The 23465-nt window shown below is 38.8% G+C and overlaps 1 protein-coding gene across 1 annotated transcript in view; it reads right to left on the bottom strand.

Annotated features, from left to right (window-relative positions):
* RNF150 (ring finger protein 150) overlaps positions 1-23465 on the bottom strand; it is a 222296-nt gene that overhangs the window by 67158 nt on the left and 131673 nt on the right. The window contains exons 2-4 of the mRNA XM_081304140.1: positions 23113-23363; positions 7250-7321; positions 5711-5793 (exon numbers count right to left, since the gene is read on the bottom strand). Coding sequence (XP_081160266.1) covers positions 5711-5793; positions 7250-7321; positions 23113-23363 — 406 coding nt within the window. The remainder of the gene's footprint in view (positions 1-5710; positions 5794-7249; positions 7322-23112; positions 23364-23465) is intronic.

Raw genomic sequence — 23465 nt, 5'->3', positions numbered from 1 at the left:
GATTGCTTCCACAGTGAATGCTGGCAAAAGCTTTGGAGATCCTATGGACCAGCTCACTTCTCCTCTGGGGAGCTAATAGGACAGTGCTTGTTTTTAGGTTCTTATGAATTGATAAAAGTACATTTTAGAAAAACATAAGGACTTGATTACATTTCAATTAATTTTCCCAAAGAATATTTTTTTCTTAGTCACAGTTTTGATATACTTGCCAAAAAAATTCCTGAGGTCTAGATAATCTAGATTTTAATCTGACAATTAAAAATAGACTCATCTGAATAAATAATGAAGGGGCAAGACACAAGCAGGAACTTTAGTGAGAGGTCAGGACAGATGTGATGGTGGTAACAATGCTAGTAATGATGTCATGTAATAGTATGAATGATAATGAGATCAATGATCATAGCAACGCTTACTCTTGATATTGCAATAATAGCAATAACAACAATAATAATAATAGACATAAAATTATTATTCTTTGTCAGATTTTGGGTATATAAAATTTAATTTAGTCAACCAACTTTAATTGGGTCCTAAATCCAAATATTAGTTCCAGTTTCTTGTTAGTAAAATTCAAACTGAAATTAAAAACAAAACACACACACACACACACACACACAAAATTCATATTTGGGGAATGAAGAGGCATTGTTTAGTGAGTTCAGTGTTTCTGTTGGGGACCAAAAAGATGTTCTGGAGATAGGGCACAGCAATGGGAATCTACTTTACCTTGAACTACATACCTGAAAATGGTCAAAAAAGTAAAATTCGTCATATATATTTTCCAAGCCCAGAAATCTACACCAGAGTTACATGCTTTAACAGAGGATCTTGCTCAGACACACTTCAGATCCCACTGTGAAGAGCAAGGAGTCCAATAAACCCTGGGCCTGCGGAGCTGCTGACTTTGCTGTCAGAGCAGACATGGCCAAGGATGGCATCTCCATGCTGTTGGAAATCAGCTTCAATGTTTGGTTGTGAAACATCAGGGGTGCACTTTCTGACTAGAAGGTTCCAGGATAGGTGTTATTAGTTCTTTACTTTATTCAACAATCTCTGTGTGCCCTGCTATCAAGACCTCTTTCAATTCCATGCAGCATTGCCAATGCTGCTTCTTGGAGTACCAGCCAGGAAGCACTATTTACAAAAAGTAACTAGAGGTCAGAGGTTGTGAACAAGGTGAGAATTGGGGACCATCTGCACAAGATAATAAATTCTGTTTGAGAGGATTTTACTTGTCATCCAACTTTGCTGATAACAACCCAGCAAGATATGGTGCCTCTGCAGGACACATCAGCCAATGATAGCATCAACCATGAGACACTGTTCTCTGTCTTCCATAGTGAGGTGGAAAGGTGAACTGTGAACAGCTCATCAGTGGATTATTAGGTAAGCTCAAGGGGGCCAGGACAAGTTCCTGTTTTCCCTCCGTGGAAAAGTCTGGCTGGGCCATGAAAAGACTTTCAAGAAAGGTTTCTGCAGAAGTACTGACATTCTAGGCTATTGGGTTGGTTTATGTAAGGAAGAGCTTGACTGGGTCTGGCTGCAGCTTCAGAGGTAAAAAAAAAAAAAAAAAAGGTCAAAACAGGGCACAGATAATCTAGGACTATTTCTAGTGAATTCTCTCAATGATAAGGGAAAAGAACAGGATATTAAATGATGTTGACAATGATATCTTGACCTTGCACAAATAGGCACAAGAAACAAAAGGAAAGAGATATGCAAAAATGTTAGCAGTAGTTACCTGCATGAGGGAGTCAGGCAGATATTCAATTATTTTATTCATTTTGCAAATTTTCTATAAATTTTCTATAAATTTTTTATTATAGTTGCACATATTATTCTGTATTCTGATTACTTATTGAAATTTTTTTTCCCATTAGGCTATTTCCTTTAGAGCATGAACTATGCCATTTATCTTTTCATTTCTGGTACTTTCTACTACTCCTGAAATACAGCTGCTATAAAATATTTGTGGTTCCAAAGGAAGCATTTAGTTGCTACAAAGTTTTTCATAAAGATCTGCTTATTACTAGGCAGCTTTTAAGTATTTCTTCAATTGTGGAGGAGATTATTCCAGATCAAAGGGAAAGAATGTAGTAGAAACTAATATTTGCACAAATGAGTGATAATGATATATGATAAATTAGACATTGGAAAAAACATTTTGTAGATTGTTGGAAAGAAATGCAAATATTGCTTTGGTTTTCCTAAAACATGGCAAACATGAACTTTTGGTCTGCCCAAGGAATTCACATTCTTTTTCAGACACTGTGTGTTTGCAGTTGGATAAATAGAAATGAATAATTATTGAAGAACAGTAGGAATACCATAAGATAAAAGCCATGGAAGGATCAGAGAGCCCAACTTATTCTCCAGACAAAGGAAGACAAGAAAGCTTCAATAAAATGTTGTTAAAAACATAATCATGGATATTAACCCATCACAAAAAAAAAAATCTAGCCTTAAAATCTAGCAAAAGCTTAATGATGGAGCAAACCAAAGTTTCTTGGAAAATGCCTTAGCAGTGTGTTAGGATCAAATCCAAAGCACACAAGTTAGACCTGTGCCACCCAACATACTCGGTGTCCTGCTGTGGATCTGCGCCTTACACTGTGCACGCATGTCCAAGCTCACACCAAGGCACCTCCTCTTTTTGTATTTTTAAATATTTAATTTTTTAGTTTAGTTGGACACAATACCTTTATTTTATCTATTTATTTTTATGTGGTGCTGAGGATGGAACCCAGAGCCTCGCATGTGCTGGGCGAGCGCACTACCGCTAAGCCACAACCCCAGCCCAAGGAGACTCCTCTTTGAGTGCTAGAGAGGGAATGAAAGAAGGAAGAGTCAGCAGGAAGGAGCCATGGGTTTGCATGTGCACAGTGTAACTTTAATAACCACCAAGACCACAAATGAGGAGGAGAGGGCATTGGCTAATTATCATCATTTGTGCAAGGGTCTTGGAAAGAGATAAGAGAATGAGTTGGAAAATGCTGTGCAAAAGTGTGAACCTGGGAGATTTGGAAAAACATCCTAATTGAGATGCACCCAGCATGTCAGGGGTTATGAGGCTATAGACAAAGTATGAGAGAAAGGACTAGACACATTGGGATATTTTTTGGAAACCATTTTTTACTCCAAAGAGATGCAAAGAATGCTGTGAATGAGTCAGCCTGGAAATAATAGGAAAGGGAGACCTTGGTGTTCATGGGAGCAAAGGTTTAATAACACCCCAGAGGAAATTATTTAGCAAAAACCAAATGTCTCCACATTTGTTTGATAACATCCATTAGTGCAAACCGTCTGGCAGGAACCAGCAACAGGCATAAAAATATTTTGATTTGAATATCAGCATGGAAAGAAATGCATGAGCTATTTAAAGAATACGTATGTGTGACTAGTGAAGCTCAAACAGTAATTAACTATAACCTGTGTTTGGAAATGAGGTGTGTTTTGTTATTTAAAGCAGGATGCTCAATAAGGAAATAAAAAAAGTAGATGAGTGCTAAGGAACTTGAAGCAAAAAGAATTAAGGAATGAGCTGAGAACCAAAGAACCAGGTAAAAAGGAGGATCCTAAAGCCAAACTGAAAAGGAAAAGAATGTAGTAGAAACTAATATTTGCACAAATATTCCTAGGGCGAGTGCCAGTGGGAATAAACTGAAATTTCCTGAAGTCCTTTTTCTTTGTGGAAAATATTAAATGTAACTTTTTCTTGATGAATATTTCCCAAAAAATTACACTATAAAAGGAGGTCTGGAATAACATAAAAATCTAAATACCATTAAAGCAATGTAATTTGTCATAATTAGAAACTGAAACCAGTGAAATGTTCCCAAACTGGGTATGGTAAATTAAATTGTGGTACAACTCTGTGTTGGCTATTATGTAGCCTCCAGCAATTGCGAGAGGAACATGAAATTCATGAATGATGAAGCTTTAAATGAATACATTATTTTATGCTGTATGACTGTACAGCTAAAGCAATGCAATATATGCATACATATAATTTTTAACACAGATTTTCTTAATTACAATTGTAAAGCTCTTAGGATTCTCAGTAAAAAGCAGCTGTTTAACTGGCTTGGGTTATTTTTTATTAGTAGTACCTCCATAGGGCTCTAAGCAGCCTCCTAGTAGGAAAGTCAAGACAAGCATTGGACTTACTTATAACCACAGGGCTTTACAAATCCTTAATAAAATGCCGCAGAGATGAAAGACGTCACCCTGGGAGGTTTTCCATAGTTCAGTGTCATTCTTTGCCCTTGTTCCTGGAAGTCATCCAGTAGACATGAGGTGTAGCGTGTAGAAAGAATTTACATGGAGCAACCTCAGACAGAGGAACTACCAAGCTTCCATGTGTCCCTGTTTATGATTTTGTCCCCCAGGCAGACGGGCATCTATAAACAAAACCTGGGGCTCTGGATGGATTTTCCTAATGCCCATTTTTGTAATGATCAGTTTGCCTAAGAACATTTTGAGAAAGATCTATTCCCTTTGGGAGTTTCTGCATCAGTTGGGATATCCAGTCCTTTTGTGTTATTTTAAGATTATTTGACCAAATCCTCTAAAGCCATATTTTCTTTCTTTTGTATTTCCAATAAATAGCTCTTAAAATTTGCATTGTTTGAAGAACCAATGGATTGATGAATATCTTTGTGGTGTGTTTTTCTATGTTATTTACTCTTAAACTCACTAAGAATTAAAGTCATTCCTTTTAAGTGAAGAATTCCTCATCAAAGCATAATTCCATTTTTATTTTTAGGATGCTTGCATGGATGCAAAAATACTAAAAAGGATTTTCAATTAAGGAGGATGGCTTTTATGAAACCTTAAATTTCTTGATTTAATTAGAGTATTTAAACTGATTGGATTTTAACAATTTAAAAAGAATTCCAACACCTTCACAGTGAATTTCAATTAGGCAGAGGGACGATTGCCTGGGGAGCGTTCCCAGCTCTACATGTCTGCTTCTTCTTTTAAATTCCAAAATTTGGGGAAAATTTGATTGTCATGTTCACTTTCTGTTAGTTAAAAAAAATAAGAGAAATGGAATCTGCTTTTGGCTTTGTATTTACTCCTGACTATATTCTGATGGCTGAGCCTTTATGATCTTCCACAAAACATTATTATTTTAATTAAATTAGCAGAACTGATTCTGAGCAACAGAGAGCTGCTTTTTCTTTTTTTCAAGAAAACTCATACCTGGATTCACATCAGCAGGTTCTGTGTCAAGAGGGTCCAGATCATAACGCTATCCTTCTTTTGATGCAAAGGGGATCAGGAAAATATATCTAATTCCATGAGCCAAAGCCTTGATTGATTGATTGATTGATTGTACTGAGGATTGAACCCAGGGGGCCTTAACCACTGGGTCACATACCCAGTCCTTTAAAAAAATATTTTATTTTAGAGACAGGTTCTCACTGAGTTGCTTAACACCTTGCTTTTGGTAAGTCTGGCTTTGAACTCACAATCCTCCTGCCTCAGCCTCCCAACCTGGTGGTATTACAGGTATGTACCACTATGCCCAGTAAGCCAAAGCCTTTCAAGGACTAAGGTTACCAGAAAAGAAGGCATGCTTGCCATGTGCAGCTGGCAACATGGAGGCCCACTGACATTGCCCAGCAAGGCTGGCGGGTCCAAGCCAGGGTGGCCAGCAGGCACTCTCCACACACCAGCCATCCAGGGCAGGCAGTCAGTCACTCACCGGCAGGGCAGGATCCTGACCACGTCGTTGGGCTTGTATCCTTCAATACAAACTGCACAGTTGTCAAAATCCGGCTCTGTTTCCTGCAACAAGAGCAGTGCAGATGAGACCACCCTCCTGGCTTCGTGAGTAAATACCAAATAAACCAAAGGACAGCTTGCCTGGAACCAGGCTTTCAACAGCCTTTGCTAGTTTTCTTCATCAATAATTTACCGGCTATCGGTGTAGCTGGCATTCTTTCCAAACCCCACTTTGTATTTCTAGGTGCCACTGCAAGTGCTTTTGTGAGGAAAACCATTTCCTCATGTACTTTTACGAATAGTGCTATCAATTACAAGGAGAGGTGACATATCAGAATCTTGAGTATAACATATGGAGAACTATCTGAATGATATTTAATCCACCGATTCCTCTGTAATCTAATACATAAACTAAACAGAAACACAAAATAATGTTTTTTAATTTTTTTCAAGTACATAAATTTCTTTTAATACCTCAAAAATTTATTACTATGTCATAGCCCTTGGACTTTTATTATTCTCTGATTGAAGGGGAAAAAGGAATGATCAAAATGGACTTCAAATTTAGGAATGCTTTTGAAAGAATTTTATCTTAATGCACCCAATAGTGTTTTCAGAGAGTTGAAAAGTAATAGCATATAATAGTAATAGCACATCAATCCTTCAGACTACAGTCGATAGCTGCTACACATGTGGAATTGTGGATCCCTTACAATGTTCCAAGGAGCCCCAGTCCTTCGAACTGTGTCGTAATCCATTGATCTAAACATCTCCTGGTTGATCAAAGGGACCTTTAAAGGCCTGCAAGCCTGGACTGTACTCTTTCCTGTCCTTTCTTACGATGCTATGATTGCTTCTGGCTTTACTCCATGATTCTACAGTGAAGGAGACTGTTGCAATGATATTGGGGTGTCCTGAATACTAAATTTCATAGGAACTGATATACTTTTTGTGTTTAGACTCTAGACATGAGTGTAGAACAGAACTCTGCACATAGCTCTATCTTCCCTGCAAGGATTACTGGACAAACTTTTTCAGGTCAAAATACTGGGAATAACTCTTTTGTTTTTTTATCTTGTGGGACACTGCAGTCAAATATCATTTGAATATTGAATTTTGTTTCCTTCTTTGCACTGGTTGCTGGAGAGCCCCGACCTAATTTAGTATCCATTTCCATTACCTGTTTCAGGTAATGCATTTGTGCAGTAATGTCATCCTGGCTTTATCCATTTTCTTGTACACTTACTTTTCTATTTCTCATATTCTGTAGCAAATGGGTTTTTTTGTCCTACTGAATGCATTTTATAAACTACTTTAAATAATATTTAATAGCATATAATACTAATAGCACATCTATCCTTCAGACTAAAAAAAGGGCACATATCAGATGCTTACAGGATGACTTTAAGCACGTATTTTCCTTTTCCATCCTTCACTCTCTTCTACCCTGACTGTCAGAAAACCAAAGGAGAGCAACTACTTTGAATAGTTTCCCACCAAAAAGAAAAGAGGCTGTTACCTTGTCACCCTTTTTGATGGCCCTGACCTGGAGCTTGCTGATGGCTTTCTTTGCTGCATCTCCCAGTCGGCGCTGAAAACATCAAAAGCTACTTGTTAGTAATGAAGATGTGTAATTCTTGACTTTATTTCTGATGGCATTTAATAAATCAGGGCCACTGTCTCTGAAATCATGCACACCTGGCATGAATGTTAACAATGATGGCTGGAAGAGATGGCACAGTGGCATCTGTGCAGAGAGGCTGTGCTGACCAGGTCTGTGAAAAAGAGTCTGGTTACACCTTGTGTTAGGCACACAGCAAACGATGCAGGAAGATCCTGCTCTTGAGTAACTTCAGTGCAGTTTTCAAGACAAAAAGTATTCAGTATTCGCCATCCTTAACTGCTCAGTCTGTAACACAATCTAGAGAGTTTAGAATAAACTTCATCTCCTATTTTTTACTATTGGGGCTCTACTGTTTAATATTCTCTTCCATTTGCTCCTGCAGACCTAACCTAGGTTTAAATTCAGTCTGTTTGATCCTATTCCGTCAAATTTCATATGTCAATTTTACTTCCCTTTGTATGGGTGTTGAGAGTACATATTAAAAATACATAAAAAACAATGTTCAGGTTAGCAAATAATTACAAAGCAAAGATCTAGGTAAACCAGTACCATCCATGTGAAGAAAGAATGTATTAGGCCCCTTTAAAATTTTTTTATTTTTAAATTTTTTTTAGACCTTGATGGACTGTTATTTTATTCATTTATTTATATGTGGTGCTTAGAATCAAACCCAGTGCCTTACACATGCTAGGCAAGCACTCTGCCACTGAGCCACAACCCCAGCCCCCAAGCCTCCCTTTTTTTTAAACAGAGTAATTACTTTCCTAATGAGCCCTGTTATAATGTAATAAGAGGGCAATGGAAGAGTGGGGGAGGAGAATTCAATTTTAATCTGTCAAGGAAGAAAATCGCTAGTTAGTGTGCCATTAGTTTTCTACATGTTTTCCCTCCATCTTGGGTATATGTACTTCTGCTTTATGATATATGAATATTTGTAGTAGTGAAACATATTTGAATGATTAGAATTAACAATGTCATCATTTAAACACTCAAACTTCTTTCTTTCTCTCTTATTTATTTTTTTGGGTTTTTTGGGGATTGAACCCAGGGCTTTATGCTTGCAGGGCAAGCCCTCTGCCACTGAGCTACATCCTAGGCCAATTCTTCTCTTAAAAACAGTGAACCGATATTGGTGAATGCTTAGTATATCCTAGGTACTTTGCTAAAACTTTATAAGTAATGTTGCCTTAATCCTTACTATAGCCTGTAAGAAAAGAACTTTTTTTTTTTTTAAATAAAGAACGAAGACTTATACAGCGTGGGCAAATTTTTCAATATTTTAGAGACAGAGAAACTTTGAAACTGAATAAAATCAAGTCTGACTTTAACATCATAGCTAATCTACCACCTTCACCTTTATTCACTAAACAACCATCCAATCAATCAACCAGCCAGTTAGCCAAACAAAAAACATCTGACTTCTAGTCAGCTAATCATCCAATTTGTTAGCCAACCAACCAACATCCAGTGAGCCAGTTAATCAGTCATCCATCCTCCCATTCACCCACCCACCCATCCATCCAAGCAACGAACCATCCAACCTAATGACCAACCAATTAAAGTCTATTTAAAGTACATATCATAAGGCACTTCCTTAGCACACAGCAAAGTGAATAAGCAGAAAAGGTGATGTTCTTTTTAACTCAATTTCTCTTTGATTTTCATCCTTGATTTCTAAAATAACACTGGCATTTTTAATAGAAGACTAAGTTTTGGCTGTTTCCTAAAAGGAGGGCTAGATACACTTGAGATTTACACAAAAGTCCATGAGTAGCCAGCACACTAAGGTAGCCGGAAAACTTAGGAAGAGTCTGCAATGATAATTACCAAAGGTAGACATGAGAATGAGAGAGAGAAAGTAACTGAGGGGAAAGTAAACACGTGTCCTATTCTTCTCCTTGTCCTCTGGTTACTACCTTAGTCATCCTTACATCTTAGGTCATTCTTCAGGGATCCCCCAGCAAGATCCCTCTATTCTAGACCCTCATTGCACATTTTCAACACACCTCTGCTTTGCAGCACTGTCACATTGGGTATTTGATATTTGTTTTTATTATCAATCTCTGTTATATTTCCCTCAAGTAAGCTCTTCAACAGGAGCTCTGTGTATATTCTTGCTTTTTACTATGTCCCCAGCTCATAGAATAAAGCTGCCTTCAATCAGTGGCATTTGATTATTTAACATGTATTTTTGATCTCTTATTCTATGCCAAGCACAGCTTTGGGTTTTAGAAAATTGGTAGTGGGGAAAAATAATGCAGACATTTTTGTCCTCTGTAGCTTATCATCTAGTAGAAATTCCCTAAAATATGACTGAATAAAATATTAAGCCAATAGGGTTTTTTTTAAGCATGGAAACAACCTGAGAAGTTTAGCCAGTTCATGAAAAAATTTACAGATAAACTATAGTGATTTGTGTTGTATATAATCAAAGCCAAATTTCTAGCCCCAGCAAACCCAGCTTGTCTCAACTAGTAGGTGCCAACTATTGCAATCTGGGCCATGGATGAAAAGCACTGAGAAAGTGTTACTGGTCACTGGGAGAAAATGTCACAAACCTGCAGAATACTACATTAACACCAAGAAATCTGGGCCCTAAGTAAACAAATGTTGATTGCTTTTAAGCCAAGAACTCAGATATTTTTGTAACTGTTTAATTGGTATTCTATAATGTTTGTACCCAATTCAATTACTTAAATTGTTTTTGTTATCAAAGGATGAGCAGAGTAATTAAGCAAAAAACAGTATTTTCAAACAGGGTCATAGGTTTATATTCAACTGAAGCCAAAGTATGTTTAAAGCAGGTGAACTAGAAATGATGTTTTCAAAATTTAATTTTCATTTAAAACAATTCTTTAGCAAATGAAAGATGTCTTCTTGAATGTGAACATGTAATTTAATTTCAAGGAATGGGAGGAAGAGGAAGGAGAGGAATCACCTCTACCACCCAAAGAGGTAAGTCCACTCAGGAAACGTAGAGTAAGCTAAAATTAATGTATCAAGGCTTATGGCTAACAGGGAAGTTAATGGTTGTGGTATTAGAAAGATGAATTCCATTAGTGGCATTTGTATGACTGAGTCCAAGAGAGATTAAGGTGCTTAATGAAGAATAAAGTCCTTTAAGAGATAGGCTTCCCAAGTCAGCAGAGCTAAGACTTGGAGACTAGTGCAAAAGAGAAGGTCATGAGGTTCTCTTCAAAGTTTCTACAAGGTCTTTCTCTTTGGGAGTCCTGAAAAAACTCACATGATTCACAAAGGCAGGAAGACATTTTCCTTAACCATTGTGAAAAAGGGTACAATGGCGTCTTTTCCCTTTCATGCTCCTTGAAGGTCCTGGAGTCAAGCCTCATTCCATAGGTTATGGGTAGATGGCACCCATTTGCCTCCTTTGAGGAGCAGAAAGATGGAATTCTCCAGACTTATGGAGGCTATGAATGTCTGTCCTGTCGCTGGGGGAATACCCAGCTGCCCGAAGAAGATAAAATCAGCTTCTGAGAAATACATGATCATGGGGCCAGGTAGCATTGTTTATCTATTTATTTTTTGAAAGCGTTCTGGAATAGCAAAATAAGGGGAGAAGCCCCATAAAGTTTTCAAAAATGCCACATGTATTTGCATGTAGCCAAATATTGTCAGTATGTCTCAATTCTTCCTAAGTGACATTAAAATTATATGTAGGAAAAAAAGTCCCACTTTCAACATTTAAAACAAGTTTTGAACATTTAAAAGAAAGTTCTACTTCCAACAATTTCCACACTAGTGTTGGATTTCCAAAATGCAGATTAAAGAGATAATAAGTGCAAACATAAATATTCTTTTTTTTTTAAATTTTTTTATTGATTATTTATCGCATTACATAGTTCATGATATATCATCTTTCATACATTAGACTCAAATTGTGCTTTGAACTCCCATTTTCACCCCAAATACAGATTGCAGAATCACATCTGTTACATATTCACATTTTTACATATTGCCATATTAGTGACTGTTGTATTCTGCTACCTTTCCTATCCATGAAACGACCCAGATAAAGTAGTTGTTGCTTTTGTTGTTGACCTCTTCTTTTGGGGGATTTTTTTTTTAACTGTGCCAAGAATAAAGGAGGAAGAAAACGACAGGCCCTGCTCATACTGAGTCTTGCCCAGGGCCCAAGCAGAGAATCTAGGCATCAAACCTGAAGTCAATCATAAACAGAAGCTTTCCTTTGTGATTTTCAGAAATGCAGAATAGAAGAGTTAGGGACCACCTCAGGGGAATGGGGGAACACTAAAGGTTTGGGTCAGCCAAATCCAAATCAATGGTCAGGACTAGGCATCTTGGTAATCAGATTTAGCTATCAATTTGATCTAATTAGGTACAAGAAAATATTTTCCAAGGTTATTGGTTTCTGGACAATGGTGAAGATAAAATGCTTTATGGAAAACACAAGCAGAACCACACATTAATAGAAAAAGTCCTCCATAAGTACCCGTGAGGATGAAAAACAATGACAAACCCCAGTTCAACTTAAGACACATAAATTAGTGATCTTCCAAATGCTTAAGAAACTAAAAAGGAAGACAGTTTCCTCTTCATCTGCTCTGTTAGAAATTCAATGAAGGTTATTTAAAAAAAATCAGGAACCAAAATACAGTTCTGGGGCTCTGAAAATGATACCCCAGTGGCGTGCTCAGTACCTTGGACTAAAGGAAACTGGAGGCCTCGGGAGCAGCCTCAGGGCAAAGTCTCCTTCTGCCCTCTTGCCCTCCAATTTCTAGAAGTGAGTGGAAGAAAACAGTTTTCTATCTCCAAGGTGAGTCGCAGAAGCTAGAGCCCTCTTCTGAAGGAAGCCATGAAACCTGGGGTGGGGGGAGGTGCCACTCTCAGTTTCCCTTGAAGGCTCTGGTTCCAGAGGGTCCTGTCCCATACCTGGGAGGAAGGAGTGTGCACAGAAGATCCACAGAGGATCTGAACACTCCCCACTGACTGCCCCACTGTGCATTCGGGCCTTTTGTCCAGTCATCTTTCTCTGTGGCTGCTCATTCTTCACTGTACGGAGGAATAAAAATAAACAATGTCCCTTGGGTCTTGGGTCACCAGTTTCGAAGATTCCCACATCACATTAAACTTTTCATTCATGAAACTGGTGATGCTCCTATCAGTGTCACATGGGCCCTATGATGGGGGAGGGGATTCACCGCACCTTTCCATCCATAGGACGGCATCAAAACTGAGCTGACTCTCCCCCATCTCATATGATGGGATAACTTGGTGTCATATTTGCCCCAACAACTGTATTTTATGTTTATGTTAACCATCATCATCACCATCATGAAGGGGAAAAACAACTAAATGTTTTTATATTCTAGGTGAAGGGAGGCCACTATTAAAAAAATACAAAAACAAAACAGGTCCTGGTCATCTGGGAGTTCATGTGGTCATGTGACACAGACCTTTTCCTCATAGCTCTCCTACATAACAACAATCCTCCAGGACTGGCTAAGGTGACAGAAGTCTCATCAGTTCCCATGACATAGAACTAGATGATCAATGGCTATGATGGTCTCACAGAACGATGGCTTGGAGCTGTCAAGTGCGCTCCCAATGTGAGGTTAAAGCCTCTTCTGTGTGAGCTGTAACAGAGGAGAAGGCTCACTAAATGCTTCCTGGAGTCAGCATGTGTCCTTCCCCCTGAGGGCTTGGTATGTTCTTCTGGAGCATTCTCAGGGATAATTTTAGTTTTTATTCTTTAGGAGATAGATGCTTCTCTGCCTCAAATCTCCCTTGGTGGCTGACACTTGGCATATTCCTTTTCTTTCTCTTTTCCTGTGAAGTTCAAATTTGTTTTAAATTCCATCACTTCTTTTATTCCCAGGTAACTTCACCAATATGCGCAAAAGGGACCACAGGGACGTGAGCCATGCAAAGGTGTCCCCCCGGGAGAGAGAAATCCTCCAAGAAAACTTTGCTCCATATCATTACCAGGCCTCACATAAAACAAAACAAACCAAAACAGGTCTGGTTTCCTTGGATCACCTTCAAAGACAATATTGTCTAGGAAAATCAAAAAAGAGCCCCACTTAGTTGATCTAATATGCCTGAATTTGAAATAGCTACCATGTTTGGGAGTTGTGTGATTTTCATGGCACAGACTAAGTCCTTGTGTCTGAGATGATAGTGAGACAATATTCTAGATCATGGTAAGAAGAGAGGCTTAGCTGGGCACAGTGGCGCACTCCAGTAATCCCAGTGGCTTGTAGGCTCAGGCAGGAATCACGAGTTCAAAGCTGGCCTCAGCAACTTAGTGAGATCCTGATTGTAAATAAAATATAAAAAAGGGCTTGGGATGAGGCTCAGTGGTTAAGCACCCCTGGGTTCAATCCCTGGCATGAAAAACAGAAGATAGGCTTTTATGGCCACGGAGGAACACTGCTTGCTGGCTTCACTTTGCCATTCTGTAGGGTTTTCATAAGCAGGACAGGAACGAGTGAAGGGCAGGAGGAATAAGACACCTAGGGAAAGAGATGCGCATACCTCATCAACTTCCTGGTAGGCAGCAGGGATTGTAGTGCACTCTGGTGTTCAAGGATCAGGGAATCTGCTGAGAATCCGGCCTCCCCCCTTTCTTCAGTCAGCTTTTGCATCACTGTGACCAAAACACCCAACGATAACTTAGAGGAGGAAAAGTTTACTGGGGGCTTATGGTTTCAGTGGTCTCAGTCCACGGATGGCCAACTCCATTGCTCCGTGTCCAAGGTGAGGCAGCGCATCATAAAGGAAGATCTCAGAGGAGAGGAGGTGCTCAGCTCGTGATGGCGTCAAGAAGCAGAGAGAGGAAAGGAAAAGGAGCCATAGGGAACACGCACCTTTCACACTCTTGCACTAATACAGGAGATTTTTGTGGGACACCTCACACCCACACTATAACATACCTCCAAATTCAAGAACAGGTCGCTAGATGTAGGTCATTAGGTGGGTAGAAGGGACACGAACCCCTGGCATCCTCCAAGAAGCTTCCTCATGGGCTACGTCTTCTCTGTGCCCCAATGCTATTGAGGTGGCTTGATCTGATAGAAGTCACTTTGACTTGAAATCACCAACCTGGTTATGTGTCCTTATTAAAAAATGATTTATCAAAGTCATTGTCCCTTTAAGTTCCAAATCTATATCCTGAGACTTCAGTGAGCATTCTCAACAAGAGCAGAATACAAGTGGGTGACTTTTGCCTCTCAATTCTGTTTCCCATCCTCAGCCACATGGAGAACGTGGGTTCTCAGAGCTCACCTGAGGGCATTCCAGGTTATTCAGTGTAGAAGCCCACACTGGTGCATCAGTGGGATAGGATAGTTCCTTAAACCACTCACAAGGGACATCCAGAGGATATGTGAGGAGAGAAAGAGAGATCTGTCATGGTATTTAAGTCACCAGGACATGTGTTAAATGGCTAGTAAAATGTTTTCTGCTTTTGGAGGGTACCAGGGATTGAACTGAGGGGCACCCGACCACTGAGCCACATCCCCAGCCCTATTTTTTTGTATTTTATTTAGAGACAGGGTCTCACTGAGTTGCTTAGTGCCTCACTTTTGCTGAGGCTGGCTTTAAACTCATGATCCTCCTGCCTCAGTCTCCCAAGCTGCTGGAATGATAGGCATGTGCCATCGTGCCCGGCCAGTAAAATGTTTTCCATAATCATTATGGAGGCTTTCCTTAGCTTAAAAGTAGAAAGAACTAACATCTCTTCCCATATAATTCCGGAGCTTGTACTCATGCCCTTCTCCTTTGACAGGTAAAAAGGGTGACCCAATGGGTTCCATCCCGCAGTACCATTCCCCAGCCTTCCTCTCCTGACCTGCCTTGCTTTGCTCTGTCCTGCTTGGCTCCTGTTCCCACCCTTAAGTGTCAGACGAGTTCCTAACTACACAGGGCCCTGCTCACTTACTAGATCCCATTGTCCTCTTGCCCATGACCTTGTCCTACTTTACACCAAAACCACAGTTAGATGCAAACCTTCACACTTTTAAGCGTTCTTAACTCCTGGAATCCCAAACTTTATAATATTCCAGACTCTCCTTTACTGCCTGGGGTGTCACCTTTTTATGTCTGATTACGAAACAGAGTACTGTGGGCTTGGACAGAGATGAGATTTCACTGGGCTGGAACATGACATTAGGAACTGGTTCTGAAACGCCCTATGTGTGTTCAAAACAGACCTGCATGGTTGGCCACATGGGATGCTTCCACAGGTTCTCAGCTGTCACAGGGCTTGTGCAGCAGTGGGGAATAGGAGCCATCCAGAGGGCCTGGAACAGTCGTACCCCAGGTCATCTGACAGAGCAAGCACCCCAAAGGAGGCTGGACTCAAGAGAAGAGAATGGGCTGAACAAGCATTGGGAGTGCAGAGGATGCTTCAGGGTAGGTACGCTGAACAGGGAGCCATGGATCTGATGGAGGCAGGCTGTGCCAGGTCTCTGCAAATCAGCCTCCTCCCTCAGTGAGCCTCTGTGCCCTCAGAAGGTAGGTGTGAAGCCAGAAGGTTTCAGGTAGGAAGCATTTGGATAGTGGTAAGAACTAGGAAGAAAATCAAATGAATATGTAGAATTCTATGATCCAGGGAGACAGACTGGGGAGGAGGTAAGGCCGTATTTGAGTATCTCAGCTTCTGGCCTCAGACCTCTTCTCCTGGGATATACCCCTTCCAGGTGAGCTCCACCTGCCTGATAATTTGAAGGGCATCTATTGACAGATGACTCCCATGTTCCCATCTCTGGCTCTGTCATCTCTCTTGCCTGTATATTAAAAACCTCTCTGGCAGGGTTGGTGATGGGCCTCAGGGGTAGCTCACTTGCCTATTATGTGTGGGGCCCTGGGTTCCATCCCAGCTCTACAAAAAGAAAAAGAAAAACGTACTGGGAATCCCTGTTTCAACATCCACTAGGCTTCTAAATTTAACACTGTCAAACTCAGTTTCTTGGCTCTCCGACCCTCTGGATCTTAATTTCTTCTGTCTTTTCCCTTCCAGTCAATGCCCCAAGAGTTGACCTAATTGCATCCTTGATTCCTCTCCTTCACTCAAACATATGGTAAACATATGACTTATCATCTGAACGGGGACAACTGTGTGATATGATGATATAGAAACCAAAATCTGTTATCTTGGTCTTTATCCAAAATCTTGGCTAGAGCTACTCAAACCCTTGTCATTTTCTAAGTAGTGGGAGTGATAAGGTGCTAGGACAGCCTTTTGTTATTCATAACAAGCCACTTGTTCATGACACCTGGCTTTATGTCATTGAGGAGGTTTTTTAAATTTTTTTATTTATATATGGCAGCGGAATGCACTACAATTCTTATTATACATACAGAACATATCTCTGGTGGTACACAAAGAATATTCACACATTGAGGAAGTTTTAGGAAAGTCTCTAAGGATGGAGGCAGATTGCCTGGGGGAGCCAACCAGTGATAAGAGGGTTGGAATTTTCAGATCTGCTACCACTTCTACCCCAAGTGCAGATAGTGGTTGCTGCCACTATCATACAAGCTTTGGGAGGGCAGAGTCCTGGTCTATGTAACAAGTCTTGAAAATAACTTTGTGCAGGTGCACATGTACACACACAGACATGTGCTCTGAGGGAGGAGAGGGACTGAAGGTTGATTACACAGCCATTGATTTCATCCATCCTGCATGGGTAATGAAACTCCATACAAATCCCCAAATGACAGGGTTTAGAGAGCTCCAGGTTGCTGCACATTTAGAATGGTCCCGCCCAGAACATGTGTGGCAGCTCTGTGCCCTTCCCCTGGATCATGCCCTGCGTGTGTCTTTCCTGCTCTAACAAATAACCAAGCCTGAAGGGGGAGCCCTGAGAACCTCCCATAGAAAGCCTCTCTGCCAGAAGCAAGGGGCACGACTGGATATGCCCAGGGTCTGAAATGGCACAGCCTTGAGGAACACATTTCTTAACCTGTGGGTTTGCTACTCTCTTAGGCAGATCCTGTCAGAATGGAGTTAGACTCTAGGACACTCAGGTGTGTCCTGTGGGGAACACCCATACACGTGGTGACAGGAGTCTTCCAAGTTGAGAGTATGGGGGAGAAAACGGGATCTCCCTCCTACTACAGAGGCTGGGACAGCAGGCATAAACTAGGATGTGTCTTTTATATTCTACATTAAACCCATAGGATTTAAAAATATTGCCTTAATCCGACTCCTTAACTTTTCCACCTCCCTCCCTCTAGTCCATCCTCTGTGACCATGGTCCTCTCCTTCCAAGTTGTCTCCCATCCATTTTCATAGGCATTGCTTATTGATGCCACTATGATACTTTGTGAAGGCAGAGTCCTTGTCTACGTAATAAATGTGGAAAGTAACTTTGTGCACACACACACACACACACACACACACACTCTTCTGGAAGTGAGTAAGGGAAGTGTTAGGAGTTGCTGTTTCTGGGGAGGGCTGGAGGACAGGAAATTGCTCAAGGGAGTTTGGGGTAGAAAGAAGACTTACTCTCAAACATGTACCTCTTGTTGACCTATTATTTTTCCACTGTGTACATATATTATTATTGCTAATTAAAAAGAGGTACTGTGTGGATAATTACTTTCCAAGAAAGTCAAATTCTTTCTATGTGGTGTATTTATCTAGCTTCGCTTGTCCCATAACCCTAGAGGAAAGATGGAAAAAATATACCTCATTTTGCTTCAAACGGTGTCAACTGAGATCCAAAGCCCATACCTAGATCTAACTGCATGTGAGTTATGTAAGAAATGAGCTATTTGCCTTTTAGGAGGAAATGCCATTCTCCAAGAATTCTTTTGTCCATTGAAAATGACCTCATTAACAACCCTCTAATAATATCATACAGTTTTCTCTCCAACCTTACATCAAGCCTATGGGGCTGGCTTATCGCTCTCACTTTGCACGGGATGGGGATGTAGCTCTGCAAGGTCACATCGCCAGGAATCAGCAGAGCAAAGATTTGAACCCAGATCCTTTTGATTCCAAAGCCATCATCTTTCACTGTTGCCCTGAATTGGATTTAATGTGACAGAGTTGCTTTAGGCAACATCACAGCAGCCAAAGGTCCTATGGACGTGCCAAGATCTTGCTGTGAACTTTCAGAAAAATCTCACTTCCTGGGAAATGTGACTGAGAGGGTCTTCTCCAGGTCCAGTGTGGCATGAAAAGGTGCATGATCATGTCCTTTAATTGTCACCCACACAAACTGAGGCAGACTCAGAGGTGCTCAAAGTTCACCTTCTCTTCCCGAATGGCTGGATACTTTGCCAATGTAAAATTAACGCCTTTTATATTCTATTTCAGGCTGTGGTCCTACAGAAACTGAGAGTCACTTTTTCTAAAGGTCAATAATGGTTTAATAAAAATAAGTGATTTAAGTTTAACCTGATTCTTTATATAGCTACAGCTTGCACACTGTAAGTTTCTGTTGAATAGAGCAGAACATTGCCTATCAAAAGAGAAATATTTTTTTTCCTAAGGGAAACTATTTGTTCTTACTCCATTCACCAAAGGACTGAAGTATATGACCATTGTTAACTTTTAACATGATCCCAATTCACTGAGTGACCCTCATGCTATCATCCTGTAATTCGAGGAAAGTTAATGCAATGGGAACAGAGTTACAACTTAAACCCTGCGAACTAAACCATATCACTTCCATACCGTCATCTTCCAGTTGTTTTTTAAACATACATCACAGAATATGTATATGTCTAAAAAGATACATAAGCACTATCTACCTGTACAAAATGAAATGACTGAAATAATCACTCAACTAGTTCAACCTTAAAATGCCATCCTTGTCTCAACTACCTAATTATCTATAGGTTCAAAAATAAAGAAATGCCACTTCTATTTATCATTGTCTGATGCACTTGCTGACTATCATTTTCATAAGTGATATATGTTCCCTCATATGAAATTCCAGAGGAAACAAATGCATTATTCCTGAATGTATTTTCATCACCTTATGTCTAACTAGTATTGTGTTTATTTGTGGCCTGGAGTACTTAATAAAAGGGGAAGTATTGAGTTGTATGGTATGGAGTCATCAAGGATCGTCATGATGATAATAATGGGCATAATTCATGGGAATTTTAATTAATCAAATGTTCAGTGTTTCTTATTTGTTCTTTTTAGATAGACATGATGGTAGAGTATATTTTGATATATTACATATCCATGGAGTATATCTTATTTTAATTAGATCCCATTCTTGTTATACATGATGTGGAGATCCACTGAATATTCTGTGTTTCTTAAAATAACATAAAGTAACTCATTTAATCCTCATAAGAGAAAGGTAACCATAGAGAAAGGTATAGTAAATTATCACTTAGTGTAGAAAAAAATTAAATAATTTTCTCACTTTTGGTAAATGATAGAATTTCACTATCACATGGCAACAAAAGTCATATTTTTGAAGATTATTTAATGATGGTGAAAATGCTCACCATTTAATAAAAAGAACATAAAATATATGTATGTGTTTGTCTCATGCATACAGAGGTACACATAAAATGATAAATTACTGAATAAATCCACAAGATAATAACTGACAATTCAGTTGTGGGAATGGAAGATTTGCTTTTGCTTTTTGGTGATTTTTGAATGGTTGACAAAGTTTGTTACATTGAGTCTGCATCATTTCGAGAATAAGAAAAAAAGCAAGAACAATTTAAAACTAATTATTCCAGAAGCCACAGAAAAGTCAAACAGACCAATAGCCATAAAAGAAATAGAAAAGGCAAAAGAACTATCCCTCTAAACCAAACAATTCAGACCTTATTAACTTATGATTTCTACGCTGATTAGAATCAGCCACTTCCAGTGCTGTTCCAAATGCCTTAAAGCACTGCTGCCCAGTAGGACCTTCTTCAAAGATGGAAACGGAATATATATGCACAGCCATGTGGTAGCCACGGAGATTGTGCCAGAGTGCTAAACTATATTTTATTACAATTAACTTAAATTTAAACAGCCACACCTGGCGAATGGCTGCCGTGCTGGACGTCATAACTCGAGATTACAGAAAGTGGAGGGCGGCTTACCAATTGTTCTTATAAAGCGTAGAATAACCATCACCTAAACATGACAAAAATGTAAACCATCGACAAATTTCACATATGAGTTCCAAGGTAAGAACTAAATAATATTCTAAGTAAAATACTGATAAATGTAACCTAGGACAGATTAGAGGAATGGTAGGTACTGGAAATTCAGGATGATTCAGAACTGGGAAATTCATTAATAGAATCCAGTCCTTTAAATAAGGAAAAAGAGAAAACTTAGACCACTGCTATTAAAAAGGCATTTGTTAGAACCAAACACCCACTCTTTATTAAAAATTCATATTCAGATAGTACTGTAGACACTTCTGACATTAATATATATTTTATAACATAATAGAATATATACCTTAACCTAGAAGACTACATAGGGAATTGATAAAATGAAAATGGTAGAACCAATTCCATTAAATTGAGATATTCCCATAAATATTACATGAAGAGCCATATTTTCATTATATTATTTTTGGTTATTCTGGTGTTTATTATACAAGTCAATGAAATAGGATAAAAATAGTACATTTAAAATTTGAAAGAACTAAATTATCACTAACTGTAGGTGTTATTAATATAATTTTGAGAAATTAATATAAATAATCACAAGTATGGCAATGTAGTTATTCAGACCATGGACTCTGAAGTCCTGCCATGGTTCTATTAGTGACAAGCTTTGTGACCTTGAGAAAGTTACCTACCCTCCCTGTGCTGTTTCTTCCTTTATGAGAATAATAAAATCCCCTACTATAAAGTTATTAAGGACTTTTAAATATACAAATTAAGTGAGAGCTCTTAGCACATGCCTGTATACAATCAATACTATGTATTATTATAATTATTATTAAGGTGGTGAGACTGATGCTATTTAATAGTGTGCCAAACATACAAAAATATGAAAAAAATTAAATTTATCAAAGAAACATAATCAGTGTCTAAGAATAAATATAAAAAAGAATGTTCAAGATTAATATGCATTTAAAAGTGCTTCTGGGACAAAAAGAAGAGTTGAATAAAGGAAAAATATAAATTATACTTGGATACAAAGATTCAACATCATATAGTTATAAATTTCTTCTAAACTGCCTTATGAATTAAAAGACTGATATTGAGTCCAAATTTCTATAAAGAAAAATGAAAAAATGCAGAGAGGGCAATAAGGAAGTTAGCACAAACAGCCATGAGCTATCGTCCTAGAGCACTCAGATCAATCTGCTCCAGACAGATGACAGTGGACTAGTCCTGAGAGCACAAAGACAGCTCAAAGGGCTGTTCAGTGTAAGCCAGATGGGGCTACTGCATATGAAGGGAAGATCAGTTATCACCAAACACCAGTTATAAAACGGTAGCCCTCCTGAAAATAATGTTCCTCCTCAACTTCATTCTTTACACTGAAAAAAATTCTCTAAATATTTAACCTTACAGGGAAATTTAAAAAATAGTATAGGATAATATAAGAGAATGAAGTCTTGGCCTGTAGAAGACCTGATTATGAACAAGTTGGGAGCTACATAAAAAAAAATTATTAGTTGTGTAAAAACCCCAAGATTCTGCATGGAGAAAACACCATCCATAAATCCAAGATAATGACAAGCTGGGGGAAAACTGATCATCATATCATAAAAGGTTAATTTCCTAAAAGATTTTATACACGTTTATTAAAAAAATGGAAATGAAAATGATTCAAATAATATAAACAGATACTTCACAGAAATAACTTCATTTATCCTATTGTACTTAAAAAATGTTCAATGTTTAATAAGAAAAATGTGAAAACAGTTTTTCCCCCCCTGGTGCTGTTACTAAACACAAGGCCTCTGGCATGACAGGCAAAGTGCTGTCCAGCTCAGCTAACCTTTCTATCCCCCAAAATGTGGTGACATTTTTAATTTATCAGATGGCACGCAATAAAAATCTGTAAAATATTTTTTGGGGGGGCGATGAGATGGGAAAATAATTTGTATATATTGTTGGTTAAAGTACAAATTGGTATATTTTTTAGCTACTTGTCAATATTTATCATAGTTTTGAAAGTACATGTATTATTGGTATTATTGGCCTAATCACTAAACTTCTAGGATTTACTTTATAAATGCACTTACAAATGTGGTTAGCATCACATTCACATTTTTTTTTTGGTAAGAGAAAAAATGTCTATTAATAGGACCTGGTTAAATAAATGTGAAAAATGCAGACTTTGAAAACTATGTAGTCATCAGAAATGAGAAGGCAGCATGGTCTGTCAATACAAATTCACCTCTGAGATAATCTCCAAGATGAAATGAGAGAGAAGGGTACAGAGTTAAATGTGTTATACTTTTTTTTTTTTAAAAAAAATACATAAGCCTATGTGTTATTTGCCTATTAACATTTCACTGTTCATGACCTCATTCACCATTTATTCTCTGACCAGTTAAATTATTATCAAAAAATGAGCAACAGTATGTGAGACAATTATCTCTATTTTACATAACAATACCAGAAAAACATCAAAATATGTCTTTTTGAAAAATATCTGAAAACGATATAGGACATACGGATTATGTTTACGCTGAGTGGAGGTATAACATGTAATTTTGTTTTTGTCTTGGTACTTTTCTGTGATCTTTCAAAGTTTATACAGTAATGTCGATTACTTTTGCAAGAATTTGTGAAAGTTATTATTATTTTAAAAAATGTGGGCTACTCACCTGGTTCCTGTCCCTGGCATTTGCATATCGAAACCTCTGGATATAATAAAAGACCAGCCATGCAAGGGAAATGATCATCAGGACAATGAAGGAGATGGAGACGAACACAACCGAAGTGCGGCTCACATATTTCTGCAAGTTCCGGGTCCCAATGGTGATGTACATGGTCACGGTGACGTTCCTTTCCAGCAGGCTCACGATCTCCTTCCCCTTTGGCTCAGGAATCATAATGGCCACGATGTCTTCGACACCTGGGGCAGGAGGGGGAAGAAAGCAGCAGTTGGGGTGAGGTGGAAACGTCTGGATGAAGTACCATGCAGGGACACTGCTTTTTGAGTGTTCTTGGCTGGCTG

Source organism: Spermophilus citellus (assembly GCF_964194105.1).
Source record: "Spermophilus citellus genome assembly, chromosome: 8".
In the NCBI taxonomy this organism is placed as follows: domain Eukaryota; kingdom Metazoa; phylum Chordata; class Mammalia; order Rodentia; family Sciuridae; genus Spermophilus; species Spermophilus citellus.
The sequence above is the reverse complement of the archived record's forward strand: the minus strand, read 5'-3'. Positions and strand labels throughout refer to the sequence as shown.